Raw genomic sequence first — 20447 nt, 5'->3', positions numbered from 1 at the left:
GGTTTGGCAGTGTTTTTTTGTGTCTATTTTGTGTGGTGTGGTTATTCCACATTATGTATACTATGATTAGTCAGCATTCTCCCAGCCTGTAACACATCTAGGTAGTTCATAATGATGTGGCTGTCTTCTGCTGTCTGTAGTGGCTGTAGAAAATATCTGCATTAGCATTTAAAGATTTATTAATAAGAGTCAGTGAAGTTCAGAATGGGCACATCTCTGTCTTTTTTGGTTATTCACTATGACTCTTTGTCTTCTGCTGCTAGCTTCCATGATGTTTCAGTACTTCGTCAAAGTGGTCCCTACAGTCTATATGAAAGTCGATGGTGAGGTAAGCACCAATTTTCTTCTATGTACATACACTGTGGACACTGGTCTCTTTCTGCAGGCCCAACCACAGAAACACTCCTATATTTATATGCTTCTGTGCTTTATTAATTTTCTTTTAAGGCATCTCTTATCTTTGAATGTGTAAAGCCTTCTCAAACTGTGATTGGTGGAGCGCTTGCTGGAGGGCACTTGTTTGCTCTTCCTTCTAACTATCCATTTATGTCCCACTCATCAATGGGGTATCTGCTTCCAGCTGCTTCTGTGGGTCTCCAGGCATCCTGGCTAAAAAGCTTGGATGCCCAAAAAAGCAGCTGGGAACAAGAAGGAGCTAGCTTAATCATTTCCATTATGTGGGGCGGCTGCTGCTACATAAAGGGAGGAGAGTGTGGGCATGGAAATGGGAGCTGCCCCCATGCTCCAGCTCCACCAGCAGGACTAGAGGTGCCAATGGCACTGAGCCATGAGTTGTAGCAGAATGACTGGAATGGGGAGTGGGAGGGGAGGGGAACCTGGCACCATGTCCAGTGGAAAAGAAGATGACTTTGCAGGAAAATAGGTTCAGGTAGAGAGGTCTGAGCAGCGAGACAGCATGTGTAAGGGAGAACGGGACCAAGTGGCAGAGAATCATGTGAGGGAATACGGGGAGAGAGAGGAGCAGGACACACAGGAGTGGGAGATGGAGTGATGAGCAGGAGGAGACAGTAGGAGTCACTCTTTTAAAGAAGGAACACAGTTAAAATGACCTGTATAATTTGCTGTCATGATATATCCATGTAAGTGATTACATATTAGCTTTCATACGCTACTCAGACAGATATTATTGCAGTAGTGTGTAAGTGCCACAAGAATATTGTGCAATAATGAATGGGATTGAGTTGGGGAGGGAGGGGAGGGAATCCATGAGATGAGGCCTGTTGAGTGAGATGTGAGTCAAGCCCAGGTCACATGACTGATCAGAAATGAAGTTCATATGGTAACTGCATCATTTGTTTTCACAACATCATCTAAAAAAATGGTGCAACTTCACCTGGATACCCTGTGCAGTGCTGGTCACCCCATCTCACACAGAGTATTGCACCGTTAGATAAGAATTATTTGGAGCCCGGAAAAACTCATCCTATGAAGAGAGATTGGAAAGAATGTTTCCCTGGTAACACAAGAACAAAGGGACATTCAATGAAATTTAAAAATGGGAAATTCAGAACCGATAAAAGGGAATAGATTTTCACACAATGAGTAATTAGACTGAGGAACACATTGCACAGGAAGTTGTTGAGGCCAAGAACGTGGCAAGATTCATAAAGGGATTATGTCTACGTTTATGTGGATAACAAGAATATCCAGGGTTAGAATAGTTAATGCTAACAAAAAGTTTGGAAGAGATACTGATGTTATGGGATTCACCCAGGCCAGTAAGGGCTTTGGTCATAGTCTGCCCTGTATCCTGGGCTATCTTGTGGCTGTGAAGCTTTGGTCCAGAGCTCCGACCCAAACAGCCTGCCAGCAGTCCACAAAGCTCATCATGGCTTTGTCCACCCTGGTTACTCCTTGCAGGCTGACCTTGGCTGACCTTAATACCTTTCCAGCCCTGAATTTGCCCCCAAATAATCCTCCAGCAGAGTCCAGTCCACGGGATCCTCACGGAGATAGTAGTAGGTTTGCTGCCTTTACAGAGACAGTCAAACTTCAAGCTGTCAACTTTCTACAAGCACACACTTACACAGCATTGATGATTTATAATAAAAGCAAAATAAGTTTATTAACAGAAGAAACTGGATTAAGTGATACCAAATAAAGGATAATGGTAGAGATGGTTACAAGCAAATAAAAGTGAAAACAGACATCTAAAAGTCTAAAATTGACTCTAGCAAGTCTTTGTTCAAGATGTTTTTTTTCTCCCCTGGTCTTCTTTCCAGCTTTTACTGGCCAGCAAGGCCAGGACCCATCACAGAGATCAGATAGCTGGTTTCTTTGTCTCGTAAGGTGAAGGAACAAGATGGAGTCTCTCTCTGTTCCGTGTATCTCCAGTGAGACTGTCTTTATCTTACAAGTCAGGAAGGTCTCCTGGGGATTCAGTCTCCTGTGTCTGTCTGAGGCACAGGAGCCATGTTAGTTCGGTCTCTCTAAAGTTCAGAATCAGGATAATCCCCACTGGTTTAGCTTGATGGCTTTGTTTGCAGCTAATGTGTAAATTGAGGTAAACCCATATTTCTGTGTCTAGGACAGACCTATCCATCACCTTTACCTAGGCTAGGCTGTCTTTTCTTAAACAAATTTTTGTAACATCATACAGAGGGAATTCAGAACTTCATAGACAGCGTTAACACATCCATTTTACAATTATATTAATAACAAGTATGTTAAATTCAAAGAACAACAAACCAATCCCAAAAGCAAAATGATTGAAAGGTTACTGCTTCAAAGGTAGAACAATGAACACAAGATGTAAATATGAAGAGCAACTCAGAAAACTTCCACTCCAAACTAAGAGGAGATATCTTCAGTAGGACTGTAACTTAACTGCAGTTAACTCATGCGATTAACTCAAAATTATCACGATTTTAAAAAATTAATCGCAATTAATTGCAGTTTTAATTGCACTGTTAACAATAGAATACCAACTGAAATTTACTAAATATTAATATTAAATGTTTTTTACATTTTCAAATATATTGACTTCAGTTATAACACAGAATACAAAATGTACAGTGCTCACTTCATATTATTTTTAATTACAAATATTTGCACTGTAAAAATGATAAATAGTATTTTTTAGTTCACCTCATACAAGTACTGTAGTTCAATCTCTTTATCGTGAAAGTGCAACTTACAAATGTTGATTTTTTTTTTTGTTACATATCTGCACTCAAAAACAAAACACTATAAAATTTTAGAGCCTACAAGTCCATTCGGTCCTAGTTCTTGTTCAGCCAATCTGAAGTGTCTTCCAAAATCTGAGGGGGACAAGGTGTGGAGCATGCTTTCAGAAGTCTTAAAAGAGCAACACTCTGATGCGGAAACAACAGAACCTAAACCACCAAAAAAGAAAATCAGCCTTCTGCTGGTGGCATCTGAGTCAGATGACGAAAATGAACATACGTTGGTCCGCACTGCTTTGGATCATTATTGAGCAGAACCTGTCATGAGCATGACATCCTCTGGAATGTGAAGGGACATATGAATCCTTAGCTCATCTGGCACATAAATATCTTGCAATGCCAGCTACAACCGTGTCATGGAAACCCCCGTTCTCACGTTCAGGTGACATTTTTCAGAGTAGCAGCCATGTTAGTCTGTATCCACAAAAAGAACAGGAGTACTTGTGGCACTCACGAAAGCTTATGCTCAGATAAATTTGTTAGTCTCTGAGGTGCCACAAGTACTCCTGTTCTTTTTTCAGGTGACATTATAAACAAGAAGCATGCAGCATTATCTCCTGCAAATGTAAACAAACTCGTTTGTCTGAAGAAAAGGAGTGCTATCAGAACTCTGCCTGTTTAGGTAGTTATAGGCCCATGATCAAGCCCCTTCTAACTTTTCCCTTTATAAGCTAAATTTTGTATTCTGTGTTGTAATTGAAATCAATATATTTGAAAATGTAGAAACCAGTCAAAAATATTTCAATAAATGATATTCTGTTTTTGTTTAACAGTGCGATTAATTTCACAATTTAATTTTTTTAATCGCGCAATTAGCCCTAATCTTCAGAGAACCAGAATTAGCAGGTGAGTAATTATCTCTTATCTAAAAATACCATACTCACTGCTGCTCAAAGGCACCATGCCTACAGAGCTCTACACGATCAGGAGCTAAGCCATCAGGGAGAGGGCTCCTCTGCTAGGATAAATAAATGTAAGGATCATAGATGTTTGAGCTTATGCTCAAATAAATTTGTTAGTCTCTAAGGTGCCACAAGTCCTCCTTTTCTTTTTGCGGATACAGACTAACACGGCTGCTACTCTGAAATCTGCTAGGATAGAGTCAGTTGCCCTGATTCTGATTGATCATCTGAGGCCAGATTCTTAGTTTCAGTGGATTAAAAAAGACATAGACAATTCTAGAACCATAGGTGTAGAAGGGACCGCAAGGGTCATCTAGTCTAATCCCTGCCAAGATGCAGGATTTGTTATGTCTAAACCATCCAAGAAACATGCTCTCCAGCCTCCTTTTGAAAACCTCCAGTGAAGGAGCTTCCACAACCTCCAAGTCTGTTCCATTGTCCTACTGTTATTACAGTTAGGAAGTTTTTCCTGAGACTTAATCTAAATCTGCAGTGCTATAGTTTGAACCCATTGCCTTTCATCTTGCCCTCTGTGGCAAGAAAGAACAATTTTTCCCCTTTTTTATGTCAGCCTTTCAAGTATTTGAAGACCGCTATCATGTCTCCCCATAATCTTCTCTTTTCCAAACTAAACATACCCAGTTCCTTCAGCTTTTGCTCGTATTGCTTGCATTCCATCCCTTTGATCATCTTTGTCACTCATCTGTGGATCCTTTCCAGTTTTTCTACGTCCTTTCTATACAGGACACAGTATCCTGCAATGCCTAATCAGCACTGAGTGGAGCAATACTATCTCCTCCCATGACTTCCATGCTATGCCTCTGTTAATTCAACCCAAAATTGCATTTGCTTCTTTTGCAACAGCATCACATTGCTGACTCATCAGTGTGGTCTCTTCTCAGCACCATGAGCAGAAGTCTGGCATCTTGTTCGGCAAGTTGATGTTCTCAACTGGAAGTTCCAGAGACCACTCATCATAAGGATCAATCTCAGATCCACTCAGGCTGTCTGTAGTCCTGTTCTCTTCTGACCAGGTGTCTTGTAGGACATAGCCCACTCCCACATCCGTAGGCTTCCTGACACAGGAGGTGCCACCTCTTGCCTGGTTATGTAAAAACACAGTGGTTTGAATGTCTGTATGACTCAGGCTCAATTCCTGGGATACCAGGTCTCCAAAGGTCCCTCAAGCATACAGGGCTGTTCCCATCTTGTGCAGCTGTTCCTGGAGAGTCCAAGTCCCCTGGTGAAGATTCCTCTGCATGAACTTCCTAGTCAGGTCGGACACATCTATGATCCTTACAGTTTGAGTGGGAGAGACTTGGAAATCTCTTTCGATGTCACCTTGACACTGAACTGCCACCAAGCCAGAGAGAGAGCTCATTTCCCAGATGTGATGCAAGAGTCCCTGGGAGGCTTGCTTCTGCTGGGATCTCAGCATCCACTATGATGTTGTCGGTAGTGCCATAGGTACTATGAATACAGGTGCAGCCATGAAACCAAGTAATCGAAGCCTGGTCCCAGCTGTTTCTTGCTGGCTGTCATATATTCTTTCCGCCAGACTAGCAATATCTTGGATCTTGTCATGGTGCGGATAAGCTTTGAGTTGAGCTGCATTGAGCAGGGCTCCTACATGACCCTGGTGTCTGCTGGGGAGAAGCTGGGAATTGGGTAGTTTATCATGAACGCTGGTGAATCCAGCACCCTGATGGTGAACACGAATTGATCTTTCAGTTGCTTCCAGTGACCTGTCATTGATCAGTCAATCGTCCAAGTCGGGGAACATGTGCACTCCCAGCCTGTACTGGTACCATCAAGCCTTTCATGAAAACACAAAGATCTGGACCGCAGAACCAAGGTTCCTCCACAGCCTCCGAATGCTGGAGGAACTATCAGTCAGGGAGGCAAAAGGTCACCAGAATAAAAATACCAAAGACTGGAAGGCAGGGAGGAGCGTTAGGGGAGGTTTTAGAAGTGTTGGAACAGTGGCTGCAGGCAGCTCTCAAGAAGGAACTGTCTGGAAGGTTCCAAAGATAATGTGGGGGGTGGGGAGGACTTGTGCTCCTACCCACTATCACCACCGTTAGAGACCAAAAATCGTTCAGAGCTTGGGGACTTGTGCATGGCTCATTCTCACTCCTGGCTCTCAGTTCTCTAGAATCCTGCAGGATGTCGTCTTTAGTGAAGATAGGGTTAGGTCTGGGAGCGCCCATCCTAACATGCTCTAGGGGTACGGTGGCCTTCAGCAGAGGCTCCAAAGTGCAGTCTACGCCACTTAGTCTTTTAGTTACTTTATTAATGAAACAATATTTCCCATATTTCCTGCTAGGTGGTGAGGACTAACCAGTTTTCAGTTACCCGGCATGAGAAAATCGCCAATGGGCTAATAGGCGATCAGGGCCTCCCTGGTGTATTTGTGCTCTATGAGCTTTCTCCCATGATGGTGAAACTGACAGAGAAACACAGGTAAGGGGGTGTTTCTGTTCACTTCATTCATCCTGCTTGGAAGATGTCGGTGAGGCCAGTTCTTATATAACCTGAACCTCTCCAGATTTACCGAGGTTTTATAATATGGCCTGTAGTGACAGTAACACACAATGTGTGAAATCTGTGTTTTGTGATGTTTTCAGTGTTTTTCCATGTATTTTATTGTAGGCAGCTATATTGGGGGTGGCACACATAGTGACACAGTGAAACACCAAGTATTCCTAACCAGTATTCAACAAATAAAACACAGTCAGAGGGTACAAAAGTGTATTGTTTAATGTAGCCAGGCTTTTAAATCAGTGTTCTGATGAAAGGAGAATTCACAGCATTTCTGTGACAATGGAAAGGTACTGATGGATGGATGATGGAGGGATTAAAGTTGTCATCAAATAAACTTTTTGGCAAGACCCCCAGCAATTATTTCCTTTGTGTTAAGAATATTAACAAATGTGCTCACAGAATACATTACGTTGCACTGTATGTTACCAGTTTTGGTAAGTGAGCTTTTGTGGTGCTGTTTCACAGCAGAGTCCCATTTATCTTTGTGCAATGGTGGAAGTACAGCAGAAAAGAGTAAAGACGTTAATATTGGGGGGGGGGATTAATGTCAGACACAATCACATTAATGCTACATGAAGATTGTGAAGTTAATCAAATAGAATTTAGCAAACTGAAAAGCTGAGGTTCCTATTTTAGCTGCATTGCGCACACAGGATGTAGTAGTTTCTGTTCCTATTTCTCTTATGTCGTACATTAATTACATGTATTACTCTTTGTTAAATATATACCCTTAAACAAGCAGACTGTGCAATGTGGCTCAGTTCATGTTACTTAACTTAGTGATATCCTAACTTTTCCACGGTTCTTCATCTTAATCACATATTAACATGGGGTTTTTGTTTGGTTGGTTGGTTTGGTTTCGTGGTTTTGCATTGTCAGTGCAGATAGGCATTGATGGTAAATTATTTGGGATGAAGAATTCTGTATATTTTATTTCATAAAGTGAGTATATCACTTCATGAATAGTGCCATTGATATCAGTGGGCCTATTTGCAAAGTATGGCACCACTCAGCCTGAATGATGGTGGCAGACTCTGACCAGTAGCTGGACAGATTGAATTTTGGGATTTAATTTTCCTTCACCTTCAAACTCTTCCTTTTTGTTTGTTTAAGCTCTATAATTATAACTTGCAAGCGATCTGTCTAGGTATCCATCTGTCATCATGGCACCTGAGCTCATGGAGATTATTCAACCTGTTTTCTTCTCTCTAGGCCCTTTACACACTTCCTGACGGGGGTCTGTGCCATTGTTGGAGGAGTATTTACAGGTATCAGAGCTTTTAGTTTCATTTTTTCCTAAAATGTGCAGGCTTTTCACCCTGCTCATACTAGGACTGAAATATGGATTGAAGCTCCTTTGGGCAGAGATTAGGGCTTTCTTTGCCTTCCCTGAGGTGCCACACATCCTTTAGAGCTATAAATAATCATTAGAATGAAAGTTCATTTATTTACAAAGATCCAGTTCACAATAGAAGTATAAATACAATAATGTCTAATTTCAGCATAAGTGGCAGTATGAAAAGAAGCTAACTTTACACTAAATTTCCATTTGAAACAGTAACAAAGTTGAGGAAATATTACAGACTCTCTGTTGTTACTATACATCTGAGTCATATTTGTCTAGAAAATGTGTCTGACCAGGGAAAAGCTTTCCAGAAGCAATTCTTTTTGGCAAATGGATCTGAGTCTTTTTCTAAGCAGGGTGTTTGGGGTTTTCAGGATATACAGATAGGTTTGGAAATAAATATGCACAATGAAACACATAGGGGTAGGGGCCCATCTGTCGAAGAGAGAGGTCTTGTCCTTTTGCTTTGGAATCCTGGCCCCTTAAGTTCTGTGAGAATGGGGTTTAATCTCTTGTATTTTGGGTACCATTCTGTTCTTCAGCGTATGCATCAGCTGCCTTGGTGAGAATCATCTTTGTCCTGAGAAGCATAATCACATCTGTGTCTCATCTCCATCGGAGGAGATCAGGGTCTCCACAATCTCCCAGGGAGCTGCGAGGGTTGTTCTCTGTGCTTAGAGCTGGAACTTTGCCCCTGGGGGAATGGATCTGTGTTTGTCCAATGTGATAAAGCATTTTCTTCTCTGTTTTGTGGAATGTCTGGGTTGATCCTTCTCTTTTCTTCTTTCAGTGGCAGGACTCATTGATTCCTTGATCTATCACTCTGCTCGTGTCATTCAGAAGAAAATAGAGCTTGGGAAGACGACGTAGATACGAAATTGCTGCAGCCCATGAAGAATGCAGAGAAGAACTAAACAAATCCTTCAAGACACAAGTGACCCCCTGAGTGCGCAAAGAGAAGATACCTGGGATTACCAGACAGCCCCACCCCTCCTTCCATCACTGTCTCTTGTTTGGCATTGATTTATGGATAGGACAGCTCAATCCTTGTTCCTGTGAGGATTTTTCATTAGCCATCTTGTCAGGCTGTGCAGACCCTCCTATGGGCAGCCTTTCATGCCCATCACTGTTGAATTGCCCCTGAGGCTGTTGCAGGAGGAGCAGCATCCTGTCATGAGATGCTGAGTGGATTAAAGTTGCCATCAAATAAACTTTCTGGCAACGCCACCCAGCAGTTATTTCCTTTATGTTCAGAATATTTACAGATGTGCTCACAGGATACAGCTTCAGACATCTGTCAAAATGTGCTGGCCCCTCCTGCCTTGCCCTGCAGAATCTCTCAGGCAATAAGGTGCAAGACCTAGCACATCAGACATGGTTACAAGACGATAAATCTCTACCTAGGGCACCTCAAAACTCCAGCAGTAGGGATGCTCAAAACTGCTCTTTCAATGCAAGATAAGTGATCTGTGCTAGTAAGAAGCCAATCTTGGCTGTTTTTAAAAATGTTTTGTCACCTTTTTAAATTGAATCGTATTTTCACTCCCCACATCCTTAACTTTTGTAATAAAATATACCATCTGTGGATTTCAGTAAAGCATTTGGTAGAAAGAAAAGGAGTACTTGTGGCACCTTAGAGACTAACAAATTTATTTGAGCATAAGCTTTCGTAAGCTACAGCTCACTTCATCATTTGTGAGTCTCTAAGGTGCCACAAGTACTCCTTTTTTTTTTGCGAATACAGACTAACACGGCTGCTACTCTGAAACCTGTCATTTGGTAGAGTGACTCAATGTAACTCAACTAATTTATTAAAATTGGTTAATTAACTTTGATCCCATACTCTTATGTGAATTGAAAACTGTCTGAGGGACCACAAAGGTAATGATGAATGGCAAAGTATGCAGGCAGGATGGCGTGGTTGGATCTGTTTTTATCATTTACATTAGTGATTGGCCAAACTGCATGTTAACAAAGCTAGCAGATGATATTAAATTGAGAACAGTTCCAAAGCAATATAAAAATAGGAATCCAGGCCTGACTCTGGACAAACTGGAATTATAACAGTGTACATCAAGATGGAGTAATGTTTGCGAGCGCATACAAGTGTAAAATTTAGTGTAAAATACATTACAGGAATGGTGCAATTATCCCCAAACGTTGTCAGCCCAAGAAATTCTGAGTTAAAAGAAGTTAAAAGAAGCCCAGGTTTGTTCAAGGTATGGAAATGCACCATTAAGGCACCTTGGCCCCAATGTGAGGGCACCCTTAATTCAGGCATTTCCTAACTTTTGAGGGCTTGACTTGGTCACCTTAATGTTCATGTATTGTAGGGGTTTTTAATGTAATTTTCTACAGTATAAAAAAGCAAACAAAAATGCCATATTATGGAACAAAATGACTCCCCCATACTTGATCAGCAGGGTTAGTACCTTTACATCCACAGCACAGAGTAACTTATAGCAGCAGTAGTAGGTTGTCATCCTCTGTGGTCCAGCCATTAGAAGGCAATGAGAGACTGACAGCAGAGGAATCCTGACATTCAGGAATCCTCGGTACTATTCCAGTTTCTAAGGAGCTTGCTTTCTTCTACCCCATCCCCTCCAGCTTGTTCTTGTCCCAGTCTCCGTTTCTCTCTTTCCCCCACCCATCCTTAGCCCCAGTCAGGTTGCTTCCTCCTATTCCAGGCTTCCCGAGCACCTGAGGGGGACCAATGAGAGCACAGGAGAGATAGTGTCTCTGCTCAGTTTCTGTGACCAGCACACAGCAGCTGGGAGCAGCAATTGCAGGGAAAGTATGATAACTTCCTGTTCTGCTCTGTCCCTCTGAAGCACCTGGCATTGGCCACTGTCCAAAAGCAGGATACTGGGCTAAATGGACCTTTGCTCTGACCCAGTACGGCCGCTCTTATGTTCTTTAAAGTCCTGCTCAGTCTCTGCAGCCGTGGATTGGAGCAGGATCCATACACAGGATCCGTAAATTTTCAAAGAATTTAGTTGCCAAACTCTTAACAGGTCCCCACTGAGCATGTGAGATCTAATTCTGGGGTCGTAACTTGGTGGATTTTTATAGGGATCGCAAAAGACGCATCTCTGACATCAGGGCAACCTTCCTGCCAAATTCCAAATCCTTTCTCCAAAGCATAGCGGTGCTAGAGTTTCTCAGCTAACAGCTGGAAGAATATTTTTAACATGGGAAGAACTGCTGTATTTTTCCCCAGCCTTGTTCTGAGAAATGGTTGGACTGTTGCGCTTAAACATTTTTTAAAAGAAGCAAAAGCCTGAGGCAGACACATGGCATGGAAAATTTCAGCCCATATGGCAAAAGTCTGGCGACATAGAAACAACTGAAAGCAAGGTCTTATAACAGGAAGTGTCATGCCACCTGAGCCATGGACAGTGCTACCAGCTCTGCCTGTAATCTCCCTGTGTGTCAGACCTGTCGCATGCATGTGCCCTGCAACATGTGACATTTGGCAAGTCTGCATGTGTAAGCATGTTCTAAATCCCCAGGTCCCTGTTCCTGTCAGTTCCATCGGGAAGTACACTTATCATCGAGGTCACAGATTTGGGCCTGTTCCATCTTGTTCCTTTGTGCCCCCTGCCATTTTTCCCTCTTGCTGAGGTCAACAGTCTATAGCATGAGGCTGTGCATGGCACCTTGTTTCCCACTGTTGTCAACCCCAAGAGCTCAAACACCATGAGTCAGACCTTAAAATCATGAATTTTAATAATAATAGATTGTGTTGTTTTTGCCTGTCTGTGGATTTTTTTCCCCTCATGGGGGAAGCCCCCAGGCAGTGTGGGATCATCTCAGGTTCAGATTCACCTTCAAATATACACACAGATGCAGATCCCTGTTCACCACTTACTCCATCCTATCCACTAGGGTCTGGGGAGTTGCCATTCAGTTGTCCCTAGCCCCCGCCCTACCTCGACAGGACAGACTGCTGCCCCACTCACATTCTTCTCCATGCTCTTCTCCTTGTCTCCTACCCCTCCTCTGCCCCCTCCTCCACTACAGCCCCATGTCCCTCTTGCCCCTCATATTCCCAGCCCCCTGTCTGCCACTTGCCCTCCACATCGCCTGCACCCCTCTGACTGCTGACTGCACCCCACATTGCCTACTCCTCTCTGACTGCTGCCGGCATCCCACAATCCCTGCACCCTTCTGACTGCCACCTGCCCCCAAAATCTCATGCACTCCTCTGTCTGCCGCCTCCTCCCCCCTTCAGTCTGCCTCCACTGACTACTCATCGTTTCCTGTCCTGTTCCTAACACAATTTCCTCACCCTGCACACACACCTCAGTCGCATTCCTGGCATTGTCACATTCTCATGCCCTCATCCAAGGCAAAGCTCCTATTGACTTCAATAAGGCCATGCTGATTAATGGGCTTCCATCTTCCCTGAGATCAGACCCATTGGAAACAGTGGGAGGTAATTACTGTCTTCGATGGAGGCAGTTCCACTGGCAAACGTTGAAGGAACATGGCAAGCATCTTGCTAAGGGAAGCCCCTGATTTCACACTTACTGAAAGGGAGGTTGGGGCAGGGGTGGCCACAAGGCATGAGCGCCACACCGTCAGTGTTGCTAGGCAACGTTCTCAGACTCCGGTGCGCTGGCTGCGCACACATCTACGTGGAATACATAGCTGCATATACTCAAAGAAGAAGCCATTGGACCAACTTACTAGGGGTAGTGGTGGATTCCTCTTCGAGTGATTGCTCGTGTCCACTCAAAGTAGGGGTGTGCGCACCAGATGCACAGTTGTTGGAAAGCTTTTCCCCCACTGGTACCTGTCGGGGCGGCTGTGGAGGGCGTATATACAGGGTGTATCTAGGTCCCTGCCAACCTGCTCCCTCCTCAGTTCCTTCTTACCGCCAGTGACAGTTGTTGGAGCTTCTCTTTCTCTTGCCTTGGGCAAGCAATTTCCTAGCAGTCCCTTTCTTCGTATTGTAAATAATTTTATTAGCATAGTATTGTTAGTTTTTAGTGTATTTAATTAATGATTAAGTTTTGTTGGGGGCTACCTCCCCCCCCCCCACTCTCTCCTTTGGGGACCAGGGCACGCCTTGGTCTCAAGGCTTCAAACCCTGTGCGTCCTGCCAGAAGCCTATGCCCAGGGGAGACCCTCATGACTCCTGCTTAAAGTGCTTGGGGGAAGCCCATCAGACAGATAAGTGTAGGATCTGCAGGAGCTTCTGCCCAAGAAGGAAAAAGGAGAGGGACTTCAGACTTAAGCTTTCTCTTTAAGGAGTCGGCTGTTCTCCCCAGCTGGCACAGCCCGTGTCGGGGCCAAAACCCAGCACTTCGGTGCTGAGCACACCGGCCTCAGTAGGGGAGGCTGCAGCGTCGGCAAAGGACCCTGCACCCAGAGACTCGCGGCGCCGCCATTCTCCAGCACCAAAGATGAGTTTAGCAGCCTCTCGGCACCAGTCACACTCGTCGATGCCTCATAAAAAGCAAAGAAGAACCGAGAGGGGGCATTCGCCAACAGTCAGAGAAGTTGAGTATGATGGTGCCCTCAGAGTGCATGCCATGGCGGGACACTCTGCTCCTGCTCAGGCAAAACTGGTACAGTTGACTCCACAGGTAGAACCCTTGAGTCTGGTCCCATTGGAGTCCCCAGCACGGGAGAGCCAAATGGGGGAGCTGGACCTGCCATCTGCCCCAGACACGTTTGAGGCAGTAGGGACCTCATAGAGATGGCAGCCCAGCAGTCCCCAGCCCTAGAACCGGCACCACACAGGGGGCCAGTTCTCTCCCAGGGCAAACCTGCCATGCTTCAGCACTGGTCCCCCTCGCCTGGGCACCATTCTCCTCGGCACTGTTCTCCAGCACCGCTCTGCACGGCCCCCCCTTGGTCCCCAAGGGCGGACTCAAGCTCGGAGTCAGAGCCGGAAGCTTATATCTCCAGGCGGAGCCAGCACCATTCTCATCATTCACGGCAAGAGGAGGCACACCAGGTCCCTATGATGCCCTGGCCACCTCAATGGCAGGCTCTGGTGCAGGGGCCTTTCTGGACTCCCTGGGCGTACCATCAAGCCCAGGGGCTGAGCTCCAGGTCCCTGTCTGTAGCCTCAATCAAGCCCCCCGTCTTCCTCAATGGTGAGGGACCCTCTGAAGCAATCGGAGCCCGGCACTGAGGCCGTCACCGAAGTCGGCACTGAGGTGACAGCTGGCACCGTACCTGCCACTGCGCAGGCAGCATCACTGAGAGGAGGTCTGGAGGAACCTGTGCCCATGGGGGCTTCTTCATCTTCCTCCCCAGACGAGGCAGTAGCAGGTTTGTCTGCCTCTTTGCCGGCCAGGAACAAAAGGGCCCATCAAGTGCTGCTTAGAAGAGTAGCTCAAAACCTAGGTCTTTAGGCAGAGGAGGTGTCTAAAAAGACAGATCCCATGGTGGATATTCTCCTGCCTCCATTCCTCCCGTGGGAAGGGGATGCTAGAATTCTTGGAACTCTCTGTTCAAGTTAAAGGAGCTCCTCCCAGCAGACTCCTCATGCGACTTTGGGGCTGTCCTCAAGGAGGGTAAGGCAATGGCAAGGACTTCCTTGCAGGCTGCACTGGATGCAGCAGACTCGGCCACCCATACGGTGTCCACCGCCATTGTTATGAGCCGAAGCTCATGGCTGCAGGTCTCAGGACTCCCTCCAGAGACACAGCAGAACATTTGACAGCTCAGGTCTGTTCACAGAACAGACAGACTCTAGGCTCCATAGCCTAAAAGACTTGAGAGCAACCTTAAAGTTGTCGGGCCTCCACACTCCGGCCCAACAGAGGAAGTATTTTAAGCTTTAGCCCCCGTCTCGCTTCTACCCCTCTCAGCAAAGACAGGGCTATAGCAGAAAATGGGATAGGAGAAGGCCTTCAACCAGGGCCAAGGCTTGACGAGGCAGTCTCCAGCTTCCAAGAAGACTTTTGAAGGTGTGCTCAGGGACAATGCACCAGTCCACATCCCGGATCGTTCCCCAGCCTTTGTGAACCATCTATCCCATTTCTACCATGCTTGGGCCCAAATAATGTCAGGCCCGTGGGTCTTGCGCATGGTAGAATTGGGATATTCTCTCCAAGTCTGATTCCTCCCGCCTGCCCACCCACCTTCCCCGTCCGTCTTCAGGGATGTTTTTCAAACTGGTCCCCAGGGACGCACAGACCCTGCTGATCAACTCCTCCCCCTCCCTCCCAGTGCCTCCTGCACACTAAAATTTCTGCGGTGCAGCTGGGCTAAGGTACCTGCCTTGGCTCCACGCCACTCCTGGAAGCTGCCAGCATGTCCCTTCAGCCCCTGAGGGGGGAGGTCCAGGAGGTGTCCATGCACTGCCCCCACCCCAAGCATCAACTCCGCAGTTCCCCTGGCCCTCCCACCTAGGAACCACTGCCAGAGGGATGTGCTGGTCACTTTCAGGAGCTGCCTGAGGTGAGCGCCGCCTAGCTGGAGCCTGCACCTTTCACCCCCTCCTACACCCAAACTTCCTCCCAGAGCCTACACCCCTCACTCCCTCCTGCACCCAAACTCCCTCTCAGAGCCTTGCACCCCTCACCCACTCCCGCACACCAGTCCCCTGCCTGAGGGTGGGGGAGAGCAAGCAACGGAGGGAGGGGGATGGAGTGAGTGGGGGTATGGTCTCAGGGAAGAGGGCGGGGCAAGGGCTGAGTTGGGGAGCTTGGAGGGTCCCTGAAAATTTTTACATCAAAATGGGGGTCCTCGTGTTGCTAAAGTTTGAGAACTGCTGATTTAGCGTTCAGGGGCAGAGGGTTCTACTCCTGCTATTTCCTAATCCCCAAGGCCAAGGGTGGGCTCAGGCCTATTTTAGACCTGCAAAACCTCAACAGATTCATGAAGAAGTTGAAATTCTGCATGGTCTCTCTGGCTTCCATCATTCCCTCCCTGGATCCGGGGGACTGGTACGCCGCCCTCAACTTGGAGGATGCGTGCTTTCATGTGTCCATAACTCTGTCCCACAGACGGTTCCTATGATTTGTGGTCAGCAACATTCACTATCAGTACACAATCCTTCCCTTTGGCCTCTTGGTGACCCCTTGGGTGTTCACCAAGTTCATGGCAGTCATGGCAGCCTCCCAATGGAAGCGGCAGGTGCAGGTATTCCTGTGCCTAGCCAACTGGCTAATCAAGGGCCGCTCCCAGGCCCAAGTGGAGGACCACGTGAGCCTAGTGCGGACAATGTTCCTCCAGCTCTGCCTCATCCTGAACGTGGCAAAGTCGACCATAACTCTCACTCAGGGATAGAGTTCACTGGGGGGAGGGATAGCTCAGTGGTTTGAGCACTGGCCTGCTAAACCCAGGATTGTGAGCTCAATCCTTGAGGGAGCCATTTAGGGATCTGGGACAAAAATTGGGTATTGGTCCTGCTTTGAGCAGGGGGTTGGACTAGATGATCTCCTGAGGTCCCTTCCAACCCTGATAGTCTATGATCGGGACCTCCTGGACTCCACTCAGGCCAGAGCATTCCTCCCAGAATCCTGGTTCCTCGCCATGGGTGCCATCATAAAAGATCTCAGCAGATTCCCCACCACAATGGTACAGAATTGCCTAAAATTACTTGGACATAGGGCTGCTTGTACATACATGGTACAGCATGCCAGACTGCAGCTTCATCCCCTTCAGGCATGGCTGGCCCGAGTTTACAGGCCAAACCGAGACCACTTAGATAGACTGGTCACAATCACTTCTCAGGTTCTCGAGTCCCTCTGGTGGTGACTCGCCCCACAGACAGTCTGCGCGGGCATACCCTTCTCCAGACCTCAGCCCTCGCTGTCACTAGTCACAAATGCATCAGCGATGGGATGAGGAGCGCACCTAGGTGGCCTTAGGTTCTATGGTCCGAGGCAGAACTTTTGCTGTACGTCAATGTCAGGGAGCTGCATGCGGTGTGCCTCGCTTGCCAGATGTTTCAAACCCATCTACAGGGCAGATGTGTATCGGTATTGACAGACAAAACCACAGCGATGTTCTATATGTAACCCTTCTGCCTATCAGAGCTGGCAGCAACAAGGGCCGGGTTCAGTATCTAGGGGTTCCATTCCAATAACACAATGCAAAACCGGCTCGAGCCCCCACCCAGTGACCTGGGACAAATATATACCACCCCCGCTGGGCGCCTCCAAGAGGCAATACTTCCCCTCTCGCAAGCACAGAGTCTGAGTGTAGCAAAAAGCCTTTTAATAACAGAGAGAAACAATGTGGCATTATGTTGGGGAAACACCACCAACAGGATTCATAACACAACCCATGAGCAAAAACCCACCCCAAGCAAATCGGGGCATGCCCTTTCCCTTTGGTTCTTGAGTCCAGCAACCCCAAATTACCCAAAATCCCAAAAGTCCAATGACCCAAAAGTCTCTGTCCCTGGTCAGGGCAGCCCCAGAGTTCAAAAGTTTATCTGCAGAGCTTTACCTCCCAACCTGGGTGGAGATGGGGGTCAGGGGGGAAAGAGAGAGGTCAGGGGCACCTTACATGATCTGAAGCTGACCACTCCGCAGTTCCATAGGGCTTCGCTTTGCTCCACTCCACTCCACCAGCCACCCAACAAACTGCTTTGCTCAGCTCCGCGGCCCACAAGCAACTCCCGCCATCCCATGAACTGCTCCACCAGCCAGTCCACAAGGCGCTCCAGCCATCCCGCAAACTGCTCCACAATATATCTTCAGGCTCCCCCACTACTTAACACAACACTCAGTGATTTCAGCTCTTAGTCAGTTCAGCTCTTTTGTGAATTCAGCTTGTAGTAGGAGAGCCTCAGTGCTGGTACACCATTAGCCCAAAGTGAACTCAGCTCAGCAGCCTGTAACTAGACTCCTAACAGAATCAAAATTAGTTCCACAGTGGAGAGAGAAGGAAGTGCAATTAGCATGTAAGGCCCTCACCAGGGGACCCATACCACCAACTATTAATACCTGCTCCCAACCTTTCTCAACTCACAATTTTGGAACCCATGACCCTTGCCTAGCGAGTGCTACTTAGTTGATGGTGAGTCCCTCCATCATAACAAAAGGCCAAGTACAGTTCCAAGCACAGTTCCCATAATCAGGGTAATAACAATTTATTCTTCCTGCCCCAATAACAGAGACACTGGGGATCCCACAGCAGCCAAAGTGACCATTTGGGCAGCTATGGCCTCATTCTAGGCAGGGTGGGTGTGCCTATGCAAATGAGATGGCCCCTGAAGTTCTTTTCCACAACTTGCTACACCTCACCACCAGGTGTCAGGGTGGAGCTCATCCTGACTCTGCTTACATCTATAAACAGGGTGGTGCTCACTCTTCTCCGCTGTGTCAGGAAGTCCTCGGGCTATGAGACTTCTGCATTGCCCACTCGATAACAATTGGAGGCATTGTATCTTCCAGGCTCGCAGAACGAACTGGCCGATCACCTCAGCAGGTCTTTTCACGGCCATGAGTAGTCTCTTTGCCCGGACGTCACCATCAGCATTTTCCAAAGGTGGGGCTCTCCCCAGATAGACCTGTTTGCGACACAACACATCAGGAAGTGTCATCAATTCTGCTCCTTCCTGAATCACAGCCTGGGCTTGCTTGCGGACGCCTTTTTCCTCCCTTGGAATGGGGGCCTGCTGTATGCTTTCCCACCTTTCCCACTCATCCACAAGGTCTTCCTCAAAGTCCGACAGGAGAAAGCATCGTTAATCTTGATAGCACCAGCGTGGCTACATCAGTACTGGTTCATCACACTGCTAGACTTGTCCATGGACGCACCTATAACTCTGCTCCTGGTTTTCGGACTTGATCACGCAGGATCATGGCCGCCTCCAGCACCCCAACCTGGAGTCTCTCCACCTCATGGCATCGAAACTCCACGGCTAAAGCTGTTGGAGCTCACGTGCTCTGACCTGGTTAGGGAGGTTCTCTTTGGCAGCAGAAAGCCTTCCACTCGTGCCACTTATCTGGCTAAGTGGAAGAGGTTTTCAATTTGGTCTCTACAGAAGGGCACTCCTCCATTGCAGGCCTCAATTCCCTTCATCCTGGACTATTTACTTCACCTAAAACAGCAGGGTCTGCTGGTTCACCTGGCTGCGATCAAGGTTCACCTGGCTGCAATCAAGGTTCACCTGGCTGCGATTTCAGCTTTCCAGCCTGGCTCAGTGGGCCACTCAGTATTTGCTAACCCCATGGTTGGCCATTTTCTCAAGGGGCTGTACAGGCTGTACCCTCAGGTACGACAGCCGATTTCCCCATGGGATCTCAACCTGGTGCTCTCCAGGCTGATGGGCCCTCCCTTTGAGCCCCTGGTGACTTGCTGTCTCCTTTACCTTTCTTGGAACGTGGTGTTCCTAATGGCTATAACATCAGCCAGAAGTGTGTCTGAGCTCAAGGCCCTGATGTCTGAGCCCCCTTATGCCATGCTTTATACGGACAAAGTACAGTTGTGGCCGCACCCAGTGTTCCTCCCGAAGGTAGTTTCACAATTTCACAGGAATCAGGACATCTTTCTGCTGGTGTTCTGCCCTAAGCTGCATGCTAATGACAGGGTACGTATGCTCCGTTCCCTGGATGTCAAATGGGCATTAGCTTTTTACATTGAGTGGACAAAGCCATTTAGAAAGTCAACACAGCTCTTCATCGCGATTGCTCAGTGAAAGAAAGGTCTCCCTGTCTCATCCCAAAGGATCTCTTCATGGATCCCGCCCTGTATCCGCCCATGGATCCCACCCTGCTATGACCTAGCAAAGATACCAGCCCCAGCGTTAACAGCGCACTCCACAAGAGCACAAGCTTCATCTGCAGCGTTCCTGGCACAGGTCCCTATCCAGGACATCTGTAGTGCGGTGACGTGGTTGTCTGTTCACACCTTTACATTGCAGTACACCATCTCTCAGCAGGCTAGAGACAATGCCACGTTTGGTAGAGCCGTGCTACAGTCTGTAACTCTGTGAACTCTGACACCTCCGGGGGACTGCTTGGGAATCACCTACTTGGAATCGACATGAGCAAACACTCGAAGAAGAAAAAACAGTTACCTTCCTTTCGTAACTGTTGTTCTTTGAGATGTGTTGCTCACGTCCATTCCAAGCCCACCCACTTCACCTCTGTCAGAGTATCTGGTAAGAAGGAACTGAAGACGCAGCAGGTCAGCAGGGACCTATATACACCGCCATGAAGGCACCACTCCAGGGGGCTCCACAGCCGACCTGACAGATAGTGCTCTAAGCGAAAAATCTTCTGACAAGTGTGCCCGTGGCATGCACACATCTAATTGGAATGGACATGAACAACACATGTCGAAGAACAACAGTTACGAAAGGTAGGTAACCGTTTTTTCTCCATCACTGGCCATTTTTAAATCAAAATCAGATGTTTTTTCTAAACTATCTGCTCCAGCTCAAACAGGAATTGTTTTGAGGCTGTTCTCTGGCCTGCGTAATGTGAGAGGTCAGACTAGATGATCAGTGTGACACTGCACCTCATATTC

The 20447-nt window shown here is 47.0% G+C and overlaps 1 protein-coding gene across 2 annotated transcripts in view; it reads left to right on the top strand.

Moving 5' to 3' along the window:
- Window positions 1-9832, top strand: part of ERGIC3 (ERGIC and golgi 3) — a 54048-nt gene extending 44216 nt beyond the window's left edge. For both annotated transcript variants that reach the window (XM_048820034.2, XM_048820033.2), the window contains 4 exons: window positions 264-328; window positions 6435-6571; window positions 7865-7920; window positions 8788-9832. In XM_048820034.2, coding sequence (XP_048675991.1) covers window positions 264-328; window positions 6435-6571; window positions 7865-7920; window positions 8788-8867 — 338 coding nt within the window. In that variant the 3' untranslated portion in view covers window positions 8868-9832. The remainder of the gene's footprint in view (window positions 1-263; window positions 329-6434; window positions 6572-7864; window positions 7921-8787) is intronic.
- The last annotated feature ends 10615 nt before the right edge of the window (window positions 9833-20447 follow it).

Source organism: Caretta caretta, chromosome 13, assembly GCF_965140235.1.
Source record: "Caretta caretta isolate rCarCar2 chromosome 13, rCarCar1.hap1, whole genome shotgun sequence".
Lineage (NCBI taxonomy): Eukaryota > Metazoa > Chordata > Testudines > Cheloniidae > Caretta > Caretta caretta.
This window is presented reverse-complemented; position numbering and strand designations above follow the sequence as displayed.